This window comes from Chrysemys picta, chromosome 3 (assembly GCF_011386835.1).
Source record: "Chrysemys picta bellii isolate R12L10 chromosome 3, ASM1138683v2, whole genome shotgun sequence".
Taxonomy (NCBI): domain Eukaryota; kingdom Metazoa; phylum Chordata; order Testudines; family Emydidae; genus Chrysemys; species Chrysemys picta.
The window spans coordinates 99,212,854-99,229,236 of NC_088793.1; the positions used below are offsets into that span (position 1 = coordinate 99,212,854).

At 40.7% G+C, this 16,383-nt stretch overlaps 1 protein-coding gene across 7 annotated transcripts in view; it reads left to right on the plus strand.

Annotated features, from left to right (window-relative positions):
• LAMA2 (laminin subunit alpha 2) overlaps positions 1–16,383 on the plus strand; it is a 470,353-nt gene that overhangs the window by 399,989 nt on the left and 53,981 nt on the right. For all 7 annotated transcript variants that reach the window (XM_065588563.1, XM_065588564.1, XM_065588566.1 and 4 more), the window contains 5 exons: positions 2,228–2,344; positions 5,806–5,988; positions 8,158–8,312; positions 11,700–11,843; positions 12,755–12,888. In XM_065588563.1, coding sequence (XP_065444635.1) covers positions 2,228–2,344; positions 5,806–5,988; positions 8,158–8,312; positions 11,700–11,843; positions 12,755–12,888 — 733 coding nt within the window. The remainder of the gene's footprint in view (positions 1–2,227; positions 2,345–5,805; positions 5,989–8,157; positions 8,313–11,699; positions 11,844–12,754; positions 12,889–16,383) is intronic.

The following is a 16,383-nucleotide window of genomic DNA, read 5'->3' on the forward strand; positions in this document are numbered from 1 at the left end:
CTGTGCCACCAATGTCTCAAGTCCAGGGCTGGCTCCAGGCAACAGACGAGAAAGCACGTGCCTGTGGCGGTACATTGTAAAGGGCGGCATTCCGGGCAATCTTGGGGAGGCACATTCCAACCGCCCTGCCGTGGTTCTTTTTTTTTTTTTTTTTTGTTTGCTTTGGCAGCCCGTTCCACAGCTCCGGAGCCCCCGACCGGCTCCCCGTGCTCCGCCAGTCCCAGCCCAGCCCTACAGGGGCACAGACTCCGGGCTGGGGGGGCAGGAACTAGTGATCCCCGCCGTTCACCATGCCGCCTGGCTCCCCGGGACACGCCACTCCCCGCCGCCTGCACAGGCCTCCGCCTCCCGCGCCGCTCTGAGCCCAGCCCGACTGAGGCGCCAAAGAGGAACCCCAAGGCTGGAAGGGGGAGCCCCTCTCGCCCAGCTGGGAGCAGGCTGCAGCACCTGGCTGCCCACGGGCGGAGGGAGTGGGCGGGTGCTGCCCTTCACCCCCCTGCGAGCCGCCTTGATTACCTTTCACATGCTCCCTGCGGCTGACGTTTTTTTTTTTTTTTTTTTTTTTTTTTGCTTGGTGCGGCAAAAAAGCTAGAGCCGGCCCTGCTCAAGTCTCTCCAATAATTTAACTCACACTGGGAGCTCTTTTGACCCTTTGTCAGCCTATAATCAGGGGACCAGAAAGGTGACTTTGATCTAGTCAGGTAGATGCCACAGGCATCTGTTTGGATAAGTATTCAAAGTACTAATGTGTTTAATTTCACTAAACTTCTACACTTTTGAAGGTCACAGTTAGAGTTTATACCCCATCCCCTTTTCTACAAATTATTCTCTGTCTTCCACTATCAGTTCAATCAGTTATTCTGATTCAGCGAGTGCATTGGAGCCAAGAAATTCCCACCTCTCTGTTCTTCAGCTCCAAAGAGCTCCATAACAATGGTAATAAGTGATTAAAAATGTCCCCCCCAAATAGGTGTTTTCAGACTTAACTAGCATTTTCTTTCCCAAACTCTACTCTGGACTTTTTGAAATAAAGATTTCTAAATAACCTCAGTTGGAGCCTCTCTCTGGAGAGTTTGAAAAATCATTTTTATGTAGCATGTTGTTCCAGCAAAAATATCATTGTTATGGAAAACAGTTTGTGAAGAATATCGACTTATCTGTGAAGGATAATGTCAGTTTCATCCTTCATGTACTGATTATCACATTACTGTTCCTCTGATTTGTACTAGTTTTTCAGTTTAAACAAATTTTGATATATTCTTTTATCTGCAAACAAGTTTTCCCCCAAAAAATCAATCTGCATATTTCATTATAACTTTTTCTTGATGTAGCCTCCTAATATTGATCATGATGCCACTAATATGGTTTCATGCCCTTTCTCTGGACATTGTATCAGCAGTTGTTGCCTTACTTTGAGAAAGTCCAGCAAGAATTGGGAAATAGGCATGCTAATGGTGATAGTACACTACCCTGATTGTATTGTTTTGTCACACAAAATGGATGAACCATTGGCCCGGGGCAAACACCTGAAGAAGAACTTGTGAGGTTATCATAGAAAAGTTTAATGTAGCCTATCTTTAAAGCACAGGTCTGGTAGTTTGGCTTCTTGGGTTCTCTGCCCGATTTGCCATTGACTTACTGTGTGGCCTTGGGTAAATCATTTAGCCTCTGTCTGCCTTATTTTGTATACATACCTTACAGGAGCATTGTGTACATCAAAGTGCTTTGAGAGCCTTAATAAAATCCCTCTATAAGCACCACGTATCACCCTACAGTAGTCTAAGGAAATCGAGCACTTAGATACAAAGGAATTAGGTGCCTTTAAAATACAGACGATAGCATTAGTAAACCCTGGAACTGAGTGTTACATATGTTCATTGCAGTCACTTAGTAAATTAATTAAATATATGTATATTGATGACAAATGGGTTGTTCATGGTCTGTTTTATTACCGTACATACCAAATGAAGGTGCAAATGTAACCCAGGCCTGCTTGGTGCGGCACTCTGTCCAATGGCACCTAGACCAGATACAGATTGATGAGGCTGCTGCAGGCTTGGCTAATAGCCAGACGGCTTTTAGCTCATGCAATAGAGGCTCATACACTACGCTTCAGAGGTCCCGGGTTTGAGCCTGCTTGCTGACGACCAGGGTCTGTCTGTGTTACATAAACACAGCATAGTGAAAACAACAAGTTAAAGCTTTTTTGTATGTGTACTCTCTGCAGAAAATGGGGATAACTTGAATAGTATGCAAAACAGGTTGAAAAATGCTGATGAAAATAATTCTGATCTCCTGAGAGCTTTGAATGACACCTTTGGAAAGCTGGCAGCCATTCCTAATGGTAAGTACAAAAAGTGCTAAAGCACTGGGCTCAGCTGTGCTTCACTGTGTCATCTTGCGTCTTTTTAAAAAAATGTGTATCGGTGTTATTCTTCGTCTACATACACTCCATCCATTGGCTGCTATTTCAGCCACAGTGCCTCTTTTTCACAATGAATGTACGCTGTGTGTGAGAGGGAAACTGAACTGAACACAAATGCCTGGTGTTCATTTGCATTCTGAACTTTTAGGGGCTGCCATGTTTTTGTCGTTCTCAAATGGCCCACTTCTGGAAGGGAGTGATGGCGTCCTGTTAGCCATTCAGTCTTTTCCAGAAGCTGTGAGTTCTTCCTGACAGTACCTCTTTTCAGAACAGTGCTTCCCAGAATGGTAAGAACAAAGATGATGGCATCAACAAACAGTTCAAAGAGACCTGGGATAAATAATAATCTCAAATTGCCCATAGGACTCCAGAGAGTCTGTATCTAGAGAGATCCAAATGAACGAGTCATTTTGGTCCATCTATACTTTAGAATACTACTTAGTCAACAGTGAATCATGGTAGTTTCTGTAAATAGTATATCGTTTCCCCAGCATTGTCATTTGTGAATTAAATAAATGATTGTGTGTCCCACACTAATGGCCCTGCACTTCTTTATATATAAACATTGATATGTGCAGAAATAGAATATATACCCACAGTAACGAACTATTGCTCTAGGACTTGTCTACATGGGGAAATAGCTCAGAATAACTATTGTGGAATAAGTATTCTGCACTAGGTCCCCATATAGACACTTATTCCACTTGAAGAGTTCATGGATTAAGCTAAACTGTACAAGGGCATTTTTAGTGCAGAATAAGAATGTCCACAGGGAGCTAGTGTGCAATTGCTTTTGCACTTTTAATTCACACCTTAACTTATTTTACAATCACTTCCCAATGTAGACAAGCTCTGAATGAATTATTGCTCTAGTAATTATTATTAAAATAGCGTAAGAGTGTCATCCTCAGCATCTCAGTGGCTCACAACTTTGTCCTTGCTCTGCCCTGTTTCCTTTTTTTCCTTCGACATCCCATTTCACATCCTATGCTATACCTTGTTGCCCTCTCTTTTTTTCTCACACTGGGGCCTCCATGACTTCTTGCATGTTGACCCTGTCCCTGTAACTGCCTTTCTGCTCCAGTGTGCCATCTGTCCTCACTTTCCCTCCTTAAAATTCACCTCCTTCATTAAGTGTCCACCACTGAGTTCTGCTGCTATGTCACCTGCTCCTACTGTCATTCTTGACCTTCTTCTCCCAATCTGAACAAGGAAGAAAAATAATATGAAATAATAGGAAGAGTAAAACACAACATTGATAAAAATCAGAAGTAAACTCAACAACTTCAGAAACAAAACTGTGTGATCCTTATTTGTTGTATCTATCCTCCATTCCCCACATCTCCTCAGACCGTTGTCTTCTGTCATTACTTGCTGTGCTGTGTCTTATTTAGATTATAAGTTCCTCAGGACCGGGACAGGCTTTCTTCTATTATCATAAAGTGCTATGCAACTTATTGTACTTTATAACTAATAGCAAAGAGTCTTTCATACTCATTAATATGCAAGAGCTCCATATATTTGATACCTTTTGTGATGCTAGTAAGGGACAGAGAAATACATTATACCTTCATTATAGTGGACACTTATAAACTGAATGTTTGTTTATAGTAAACAAAAAAGCTCTATCATCTATATCAGAATGTAGTTTGCTATGCCTGTTCTCTCTAAAGAACTGCTTATTGTTGTTATGAACTGAAAAAATGCCCTGGAAATCTGCACCAAAGAAAAGTTGTAATCTATCCATTTTGAGGTATTCTCGAAGTACGAACTGCACACAAAGCTCCGTGCAAAATTTTTCACCAATTCATTTCATGCATTTTTGCATCTTCCAGATTTCACGTAACTGGGGATATTCTATTTTATTCACCCAGATCCTTGAAATCTTTCATTCATGAGTTTTTGTGCTATGTCATGTGCACTTTAGTTAATTTTGTGACGCTACTGCAATAGCTACTGGTGTGCCTGTGTGCAGATAGATGTCTCAATGAAGCAGAATGGATCTCAGACGGCCGTCGCCCTTAGGACTCAGAATACTAAATGTGAAGAAAGCATAAGAAATATGAAGTATGCAATCAATGGCAATGTAGATTAGAGTTAGAGTGTGCTTGCTCCTGGGACAAGGACACACACGCATGAATGGCGTGCTTTGTAAATATGATTCAAACGAAGACTAAAATCTGTAGCAAATAAATGTCAAAGACAGGAAAATGTAGTAAATTGGTTATCAAACAGGGGAATTAACAAGGAAACCGTTCTAGTCATATCCCTGGCTCATCAAAGATTCAACAAAACAGAATGGCCTGAACTAATACTTCAGGCTTGACACACAAGAAAAGGTAGCTCAGCAGGAATCAAAGTAAGAGGGCAGTTCACTTTAGGACAAGGACCCACATGCTTAGGAATGGGTGTATTTTATAAGTGTGCTGAAAAGTAAGTACAAGGTATGCAGTGAATAAATGTCAAATTAAAGCAACACAGTGGCCTGAATTTACATTATTCTAAGGTGGCTATCACACAAGGAAGGTCAGAAGGAATACATTCAGACACCTTGGGGAAAAATAAGGAAAGAAATAATCAGATCCCACTCTTTTGCTTTTAAAATATTATTAATAATACTAGTATTAAAGGGTTCAATTGTATTTCCAAAGCAAAGCTGGCTTTTCAGAACCAACTCACCCAGAGGGTGCTCTGGGCAGTATCCTTCCTCAAGAAGCAGAATTCCTCCCAGATTGCAGCCTAAGTGACTTGCCTAAAGTCAAACAGGAAGTCTGTGGTGGAACCGGAGATTGAACTCTGATCTTCTGAGCCTCAGTTTAGTGCCTTAGCCACTGAGCTCTCCCCTTTCCTAATCAACAATATCTAATAGCTTCCACAGCATTTTCACACCTAGCACTGAAAATCATCTCGCTCAAAACTTTGTTGCAATAGGAAAAAATGCTCAGTTTCATAGAAGTTCAGATAATTTGTCAGGAGCCACATTTTGATGAAAAATATTATTACCACAAATATTTCACTCAGCTGTACTTCAAAGTAACCATAAACTATAGAGCAGCAGCTGAGTTATGTGGATCATGTAGATTAATATTCAGTACTGTCTTCACCGACACATCAAAGTGCTCCCTCATACCATGGGTTCTGAAGATCATCACTTTCATTCTCAAGGTTAATCAGATATTCCTAGCACAGGGAAAGGTTCCATAGAAAAATTAATCTGGCTAAGAAGATATTTCATTCTCTACATTTAAACAAGGCTGGGTATTCTGGTTTTTTGTTTTTGTTTTTAAAGATTCAACTGTCAGGTCAAGAAAGACAGAGGGTCTGATTCCGCCATCTGTATTCACGACTGCTCTGACATTTTGAACCTTTCTTGCCCACAGATACAGCTGCGAAAGTGCAAGCAGCTAAAGATAAAGCTGGACAAGCTAACACCACTGCAAATGATGTACTGGCTAGGATTAAAGACCTCAACCAGAACCTTCTTGGCTTAAAGAACAACTACAGCAAATGTGCAGATGATGTGGCCAAAACAAATGCTGTTGTGAAAGATTCCACCAAGAACAGTAAGATCTTTATTTTGTTTGTATTCTTTCCCCCTCATCCCCTCAAAAGAAAGATCTTTCCCTGCTGCCATGATGTGATTTATAGTGCATCAGTATAGTTTTTGTTACAATTCAGTACATGATCTTACTAGAGTACACTGCTGTAATAGGAATCTTTTTGTATAGCCTCCATATTATTATACAGGCCTTAAAGATGGGAAAGCCTTTGAATCTAAAGGATTGCTGCTGGTAACATAAGAAGAAAGTCTAGCATCAGCAGAATGAACACATAGTGGATATATTTGCTCCAAAAACTATTCCTTAAATGGATGGAGGCGGGAGAAGAATCAAAGAAGCTATCATTGATTGGAGATTCCATCTCTAGATTCATCAAAGCTTCCTTTCCCTGTGCTAGGTTAATTAGCTAATGAGTTCTGTTAGGGATACACTTAATGACACCTTTTGTATTGATCATTGTCTTCTTTATAGAGCATAAAGGCAGTTCTGAGGCACAATAATTAAAAGGGACTTCCAGTGAGGCTGATTGCATGTATTTTAGCATTGAAGTGACTCCTGCTATCATATAGTGATGATTGTGTTAGAATTTTCACTGGAAGACCCTTTGTGTTTAGTGGGTAAAGTTCAACAATTTAAATTGCAGCATGCTGTATAGTTCAATAAATCCTAGATATAATACTATTTGTTGTGTTCAAGAACATGTTGACTCAGAAACAAAAAAACAAAAGGATCTGTCACTTGAAGTTGGAAGCCTAAATTAGGTCACGTGGATGAGTGATCAGATTGGCAGTTAGGCACCCGTTTATCCTGTTTAAATCTGCCCGAGTTTGATAACTAAGTTCTAGTTGTGTATTTCTGGCTGTGGGTAATGAGTTTCTCCAAAAAAATTCTGTCCTGTAAGTTACTTGGCTTTTGTGTTTTGTACTTTTTAAAAATATTATCTTGCAACATTTTCTTTTGTTTCTCTCTTGTCTCTATACCTTACCTACAGAAATCAGTATGTGTGTTTATATAGGCATTGTCTAGGCAATGAGGCATCAGATACATACTATATATAATGCATGAGAGTGAGTGTGTGTGTGTGTGTGTATATATATATATATTTATATATATATATTGCTATTTTTCAGTATCTGCTGCCTCATTACCTACCGCAAGAGCTTTTTCATAGTGCCACATTTTGGTGCTGCATTAGAACATTTACTTTTTTAAATGCTGCAACAATGGAACTAAAGATTTAAATTATTCTCGCAGGATGTACCATAAGCAATATGCCTTATCTCAAAGTGAGGAGAAAGAGATTAACATAGGAGCTCTTGTTTTTTCTCAAGAACCTGGTGTCTTGTGCCTAGTAAGGGGTAAACCTTACATATCTTTATTCAGTTTGGATAAACATCCAAAATTTGAATATCTGTTTGGACCTTATCCAAACTTTTTGAGGCTGCCTTCTTATTACTGGCTTGCCCCCTTACTATATCAGCCGCACAGACTCTCCTTCCTGGACACCAGCTGCCATGCAAGTCAAATGTTTTATTCTACAGATCTTCTAGAGGTTGAGGGAGATTGAGAAAGCTGTGGGACTATTGGATGGCTGTATGTGGGAGGGAATTTCAGTCGTTCTAGAACTCAAGGAAAGGGGGAGAGGAGATGAGATCCTTATGTGAACTAATGGAGTTCATCTGAGAGATGGGAAAATATATGCAGTGGCTACTATTCTGTAAAATATTTTTAATCACAATTATTATTGCACATGGGATAATCTGAAACTTGTGATCAGGATAAAAATTTTCCTAGTCGTGACCGTATAACCAAGTTAAAAATTAATTCTCTAAATTTTGTGCAAATAACTAATGAATTGCTCTTTTAATCCAACATGTTTCATTAAAGCAGGAGTAAAGAAGAAAGGTAAACTCTGAACTTGGAGCTATATTGTACCACAGTATTTTCTACCAGTACCAACCTCAGACATAAATACTGATCCATACTGCTACCATTTTCTCACATTGCAATTTTAAAATCAGTCTAAAAACATTCCTAAACTACTTATCCCCAGGGTTGTCTCAGGAAGCTGAATTTTCAGTAAGAATGTTCTTGGATTTTGCTATTGGTGTTTGTGTCCACTCTATCAGACTCTCCCTTCTAAATTTCTGCTTTTTTTTTTTTCATATGAAGTTGCTGATGCAGATGCCACTGTTAAAACCCTAGAAAAGGAAGCAGATCGGCTACTGGATAAACTCAAACCAGTCAAAGAACTTCAGGATAATTTGGGGAAAAACATCTCTCAGCTAAAAGAACTGATAAACCAAGCCCGGAAACAGGCCAATTCTGTAAGCACTTCTTTTTCAGTAACGCTGTGTTGTGGGTAGTTTGTATCCATTCATGCAGCAAAAGAAGCCATCCCAGTCCAAAATACCTCTGGTAAAGAGTGCAGTATAAATATCTAGGCAGACAGAACCTGATGTCTGGGTTTTCCCTGTGGTTTGCTCCCCATTTACAACACAGCCCTGTTGAATGAGGAATACCTATAGGAATGTTAGTACTATGGGACAATTGGGGGAGAGGTAGCTTGGATAAGGGTACAGGGAGGGGTCACGGAAGAGAAAATACCTCCGTATTTCGATAGTTGTGCACAAATTAATACTGAAACAATACCAAAATGATGTTTTCTGCCTCAGCGTGGGTATAGTTATTAAAAACCTAATTTTGTAGGAGTTCCATTACTTATGAAACACATGGGTTTGGTAGCAGCAGATTTGGCTGCTTTTTGGACCATCTCAAGCTAACTGAAAATGTAGAGTGCACTTGCTTTCCTATTTTCTTGATATTTACTTCTCCTGGTAACAATTGAATAGGCCCTTGTGCTTGGGTTAAGAGCATATTTCCTTACCTGGTTACTGAGTCCAAAGTCTGTATCTCCAATGTAATTATATTTTTAAACTCAGGGATCAACTAGTGATAATAAACTTATTTGGCTTCTGACCTGCAATAATCAAGAAAACTTAAAGAAAATCCTAAGAGATGAACATTCAGTTAAGCTCCTGTATAATTCAAACAAAACCAACATACTGGAGCACAAATGGCTGAAAGGAACGTATGCACAATAATGGAGCCGTGGCATGTCTGCTCCATCTGATAAAGTGCATTTCGTCTTCTCATAGAAATATAGGTAAGACAGAAGGGCAGGTTCTTCATCATCATCATCCTTTTTCCCTATATAACACATTTCATCCAAAGACTTCAAAGTACTTGGCCTCTCAGCATTTCTGTACACTATTGTTATCCTTATTCTATGGATGGGAAAGCTAACATGAAGAGAAATTAAATGACTTGCCCAAATTCACATAGCAACTATGTCTGAAGGGCCAGAAATGAGTCTGGCTCTCTAGATTGTCTTTGCTAACTAGTAAACCATGTTCTTTTACTGTCCTTGATCTAGGGTTACCATATTTTGTGCCTCCAAATGGAGGACACTCCACGGCCCCCGGCCCCGCCCCCAGCCCCGCCCCCACCCCCCGCCCAACCCCGCCCCCTCCCCAAAGTCTCCGCCCCCTCCCCTGCTTCCCGCGAATATTTGATTCGCCGGAAGCCTGAAGCAGGTAAGGGGGGTGTGGGGGGAGGAGGCGCGGCCCAGGCTGGCCCCCCGGCGTTTCCAGCCTGGGTCGGCTCGGGCCCTGGGGTGCCGGCCCCGGCCGACCACCCCCGGCCCACCCAGCACTGCTGGCCCCCGGCGGCCCGGCGCACCCCCCGGCTCCCGGCCCCGGCTGACCGGCTCCCCGCCGGCCCAGCTGACCGGCTCCCCGCCGGCCCGGCTGACCCGGCTCCCCGGCTCCCCGCGGGCCCGGCCGACCCGGCTCCCCGGCTGACCGGCTCCCCGCGGGCCCGGCTGACCCGGCTCCCCGGCTGACCGGCTCCCCGCCGGCCGGCTCCCCGCGGGCCCGGCTGATCCAGCTCCCCGCCAACCCGGCTCCCCGCCGGCCTGGCTGACCCGGCTCCCCGGCTGACCGGCTCCCTGCGGGCCCGGCTGACCGGCTCCCCGCGGGCCCGGCTGACCCGCGGGCCCGGCTCCCCGCGGGCCCGGCCGACCCGGCTCCCCGCCGGCCCGGCCGACCCAGTTCCCCGGCTGACCGGCTCCCCACGGGCCCGGCTGACCGGCTCCCCGCCGGCCCGGCTGACCCGGCTCCCCGCCGGCCCGGCTGACCTCCCGATTTTCCCGGACATGCCCGGCTTTTGGGGATTTCCCCCCGGACGGGGATTTGAGCCCCCTAAAAGCCGGACATGTCCGGGAAAATCCGGACGTATGGTAACCCTACTTGATCTTTTATCCTTTCAATGTTTTTTTTTCAGGTTCATAAAAAGCTCTCATAAAACATATAAATGGTTGCAAGCATGCAGGCTCCTAAATCTTTGTGAATGTAGCATGATATATTTCAGAATAGTTAAATTTTATAAATTAGTATTTTAAAACTTTGTCTGGAGGCTGCAATAGGACATTATAAGTGTACACGCCTGAGACAAATATAAAATACAAATATCAGTTGATTAAAACTAAATGATCCATGAATGCAACAAAACTTTTAGTGCCCCCCAAAACATATCTCTCAAATGACACATTCAGACCCTACCCAGTCCTCTCTGCTGCCCTCAGTGAGGTACTGGGTTCCCTCAGTTCACCAAACCTGAATTCTAAGTAGGCCCTGATCCAGAAAGTAAATTTTACGGATACAGACTAACACGGTTGCTACTCTGAAACCGTTCAGAACCTACATAACTTTAAGCACGTAAGTAGTAACAATGACCTCAGTGGGACGACTCACATGCTTAAATTTATGCAGGAACTGCAGTGATTTTCAGCATCAGGGCTTTAATTCATTTCTGTATCCAGAGAGCTTGGAGAAAGCAAATAACAATGTTTGTTTGCTTGCTTTTGGTACCAAGAATCCAGAAGCCGTTAAATGGTCCACGTAATTACTGTGGAATTTCTTCTTTAGTGTGTACGCCATTCACCTTAATACCCACTGAGTTGATCATGGTTACAGTCAATATCAAAGGAACTTATAATCATCACTAATACATTATGATATTTAAGACTTAACAAGGATCCATTAAAATGGAACTAGCAACATCTGACAGGAAAAGGAATCTAATCTTAATATAAAACAAGGAAACCTGGAATATATAGTGGTGAAGAATGTCTTAGTTGGAGGCTACTACAGAACCATGCAGTTATGAAACCAATTATTGGTAGAAAGTGCTTTGAGATCAACTGATGAAAAGTGCTATATAAGAACTAGGTATTATTACTATTTATTATTATTTATTTATTAAATAGAGCAGCCATACAAGTCAAGATGGTATCTCTATTATTCTTTTATCTAGCCAACTTTTGAATATCTCCACCACGTGAACTACCACAGCTTCCCCATTATCTACTGTAGTAATTCTTAATGTAAAATAAATTTCCTCCTGATGTCATGTCTGAATGCCAGGTTAAGCTACCACTGCCCTTGATCACAATTCATCCTCCTAAACAAGGAAATCACATTTCGGTGTTCCAGATACTGACTGGCAAGCACCAATGCCTACTCCTCAATAATACATGTGACACAGAAATGAAACAAAAGCACAATCCGATTGCAGTTTTTCTGAAGCCCCATAAGTTTTCTCTGGAATAATGAGCTGTAACTCGGGTTCTCTCTGCTTTGTTTTCTTTGAAGATCAAAGTCTCTGTGGCTTCTGGAGGTGACTGTATTCGCACGTACAGACCAGAAATAAAGAAAGGAAGCTACAACACTGTCATTGTCAATGTGAAGACAGCAGTAGCCGACAACCTTCTTTTTTATCTTGGAAGTGCCAGATTTGTAAGTGTGGTTTCAGTTTTCCCTTGTCAGAGTTTCTCAATCAAATTGGATCACTGACATACAAAAAAGAGGAGAATGTTTCTTCCCAGCGGCTTCAGAGAAACATCATAGAGCCTGGGAGTTTTACTGGTTAATTAGTTACTGTTTCTCATAGAAGAAGCAAAAAATATTGCCTTTTATATTAATATAGGTTTTTAGAAATAACATTGGGGGCAAATATTTTGTTTCTAGCTAGGAATCAAATTTGAGACTCCTTTATGAACTGCATTACAGCTGTAAGAACTGCCGTATGACGGGGGTGACTTTTGGTTTGTTTCTCATGTATTTTCCCTTGGGAATGAAATAGCTAATCATCTTAAATCTGTCAAAGATCCTGTTTACTATGACTTCAAGTCAAGACTATAACTTCAGGAATGTGTAGAGACGAAAGATTCAGTTTTCTATGAACCCTCCAGCAAACCGGCTTCTAGAACCATCAATAATAATTCAATAAATGGAAAAAGTGTTCTTTTCCTAACATCCTGAGCTATGCATTATTTTCCTACTATAAATGAAGATTTAGGATGGCAGTGTGTATTAACCTATAAAACGCTCACATTTTCCATTTTAGGATTTCCAGGCAAATGAATGTTTGTATAGTATTTCAGTTAACAACTTGAGAGACAGTCAATGATCCAGCATTGTGTGGACAAACATCACTTAGCAAGATGGGAACCTGGGGCTAAGAGGTTGAGGACTGAACTTAGGTCTCTCATGGGAGTTATTGTATAAATTTTGTTATGTGAGCATGGGTCTCGAGGCCCATTAGGTTACTAATGATCTTCAGAAGCTTGAAGGGGTAGGGATTTACAAGGATTGTTCTAATCCCAGTATTTGATTCCTTATACCATAGATTGTTTTTTGTGTCTTAGACTGACTTCTTGGCCATAGAGATGCGTAAAGGCAAGGTGAACTTCTTGTGGGATGTGGGATCTGGCGTTGGACGGGTTGAGTATCCAGATCTGACCATTGATGATGCATTTTGGTACCGGATTGAAGCCTCTAGGCAAGTACTCAATTAATTTGCAAGCTTTAGTTCTTACCCCAAAAAATGATGAAACTGAGCAAGCATTCTGTCAGGTTCACTCTCTTCAGAGTCACATTCTTAAATACAGCATTTGTAACAGTAGTTTTAAAAAAGAGGTACCTTTGACGATGATAAATATAATCCAGTTTAATGGATTTTTGAACCTGTGTCCAATAGTACGTTTTCAGAGAGTTTGTAGCCAAAGAGGTTATAAATGTGTTACACAGCGTGTCTCTCTGACTGCTATTGAAATATATTACACATGTTTAATGTCCATAATCTGCTTTTACCCATGTACTTCTTTGCCCTTCCTCCTTCAGTCCACACAAAATCCAACAACTAAAAGCTCCCCTTTTTTTACTCCTCATGTTATAGCCTCTTGTTATCACTTTAAGACCCTTCACATCTTTGCCCCTCCTTCCTTAGCCACTCTTGTATTTTATGTGGAGCCCCCAGCCCTCTATTCTGTCAGTGATGCCAGTCTTACCCCCACTTCCACTTCTCTCAAATTCCTCTTTGTGCTCGGAACATCTTTCCTCAGTGCATCAGTAAGACAAACTCTCTCCTCCAAACTTCTTCTTATGACACACTTCTAGCATGAGGCCTACAAGAATTTAGCCAAATAACTGTGGCTTAGTAGACAAGAATTTTGGGATAGATTATCTAAAAGATGCAGTTGTATGTGCTGTTCCTCTCCCCAACTTTTTGTCTGTTTGCTTATCAGAGTGTAAGCACTTCATGTCAGGGTCTGTGTCATCATATGTGTGTGTACAAATAAATATTGATAATAACGTTTAAAACGTTACTCATTAGCACAGAATCATTTTTAAAATGTTTAAAAGTTAAAGGCTATTTTTGCACTCAAACTGAAAACTATATTTTTCTCTCTGGCTTTCAATGAATTGTGTCTTTTCAAAACCTCTTGGTTTGATGCGGTATTGGGAATGGATGGCCTGTCACATCCCAGTACATTGATTCTTACTTAACATGCCAACCTAATAGGCACAATGCCCCTTCATGCTGAAAACATTTGAAAAGATGTGGTTTATGGGAAATCAACATTAAAAATATTTTGGTCTGTTTAAACAACACAGATTTTTTACATGCTTTGGAAAAAAAGCAAATGTTGAGTGTTTTTTAATTTTAGAAGTTTAGATAAATTAATAGCTGAAAGTTATGTTGGCTTCTTGATCCATATATTTGGAGGCACTATATTGGTATTTCCCTGAAGTGCATACCATCTGGTACAGCAATTAAGACCAAAAGAATAGGTTAGTTTAAAAAAACTAGATGTGTTTGAATCTCTGTGCATACTATCTATTTACTGTAGGGGTAGGCACTATTAAAATCTTTATAATTTTTACTTTGGTAAGTAGATAACATTACTGCATTTAGCGTAAAGAACACTATATTTCATGCATAAACAGTATCATGTCAGCACTAATTATTTGCAAAGGGAGCTGTAATATTTTAATAGCAAACCATGCTACATGTGTGTACTATATATATGATGTGTCCTTTATTTGCTAGTGCTGAACAAATCCCTATAATTTATGTAATATCAGATCAAATGAAATCAGATAAAGAACATGAATCCTAATTTGAATAAATCTTTTCCCATCATAATATGTTAATTTTACATCGTGTTAGACACACAAAAGATAAAATAGTCATCAAATGAGACAGGAAGAAAAAATAGGAGTTTTAATTTCTATTATGTCCATAGCTTTCAGAAGAGGGAAATGATGTTCAATTTAAACAATTTAATGAAATCACAGAATAAGCCATTCAAAGCAGAGAGCTAAATAAAATTTCAGCAGAGTGTCCAAATGCTGGCTCAATTAAATCTTATAGCTGGGAAAACTCAAATTGGGATACTTATGCAAGATCTTCATCAGGTTAGTGCGGTTTGAATTCATATTACACATACTGAAATAACTGCACGTCACAGTAGTACAGGACTTTCATTTACAGGAAAACTATTTCAGCAGAAAATGGAGTCAGGACATGATATAGACATCCTACAAATGCACATTGCCTATTAAGCTGTTGTTCGTGATATATAGGGCATTAGATCTAAAGCAACTGGAACAAACTGCTAAATCAGCAAGGGAAGCAATTACAGTAGCACAAGTCTGAGGAGTGGAGCAGTGTTTAGAAGGATTAGATTATGGAGACACTAGTTGGATTTTTAGGATCAAGATGAAGAACTCAGGACTGGTTTTGTATTCTTAAAGCAGAATCAAGGGAGCACACGCTGAAGACCTTTAATTTGCATCATTATTGTATCACTAATAGCATTCTTGCATCCTTTGATAAAGGTCTCAGACCAATTGCACCAGTTTCACTTTCTCACCTTCTCTCTTTAAATTTTGGCCAGATTCAGCTGCATACTTTTGAATTTACTTGACGCCACTAACAATTATATCCAGTGGTGGGGATACTTGTTCCTCTAATGGGCTTCCTGCAACCTCTGAAGCTTTGGGACTTTTTCTGGGGAGCAGAGAGGAAGAAGATAGTGCGCACACACACACACTGCCTTGGGTCTCTAGGAAGGGTCAAAAAGTGGGGGTAGGTGGGCGTCACTTACCTGAACAAAAGAGCAACTGGAAGAGACTGGCTCAGTTGAGGGGGCAGACCAGCACATGCACTGGGGGATGGGATTAAAGCAGCTCTGTAGGTGTGTGTGTATATGCACAGATGTATACACACACAAATGATAATGTTGCAATTTTAGAATTATACAGCACCTCTTATCCAGGGATCCCAACACATTTTAAAAAGGAGCAGAAACTGACACGCAAAGATGACTGAATTGTTCAAGTTCACTCAGCAGAGTGGGGAATAAAATCCAGATGTGGGAGGGGATATTCTTTCTCTCATTTTGAGGCAGCATGGTCTAATGGTTAGAGCAGGGGACTGAGGCAAATTCTAGCTTGGACAATTCGCTTAACCTCTGAGTCACAGTTTCCCGGTCTGTCGGATGGGTACAGTAATGATTGCATATATTTTGTAGAGTATATTTTTAATTACAGTCTAGCAGTACTTTTCTATGTTTATATGTTTAAAATATGTCTATATATAAATATGCATACAGTATGTACATACACATATACAGTATGTATATATATGTGTGTGTGTGTGTTTCACCCTGAAAACTTAATATTGTTGCAAATAATTAAAGTACAACTTATGTTATTCCATTGGTATTCCCTAGTGCAGGGACTGTTATGTATATTGTGAGTATGTTATTTTCTTGTAAAGGTAAAAACTAATTGGGATAAAAATCCTGATCAATGAAAACACTGAAAAGAAGGCAAAATTTACATAAAGTTTTACTGTATGAGAATCATGTTAAACAAGTTATCAATACACAAAGCAGTCAATTCTGTGACACAATCAAATACAATAAAGACTTGATCCAAAGCCCAACAGAGTCAATGAAAAGACTCCAATTGACCTCACTGGGTTTTG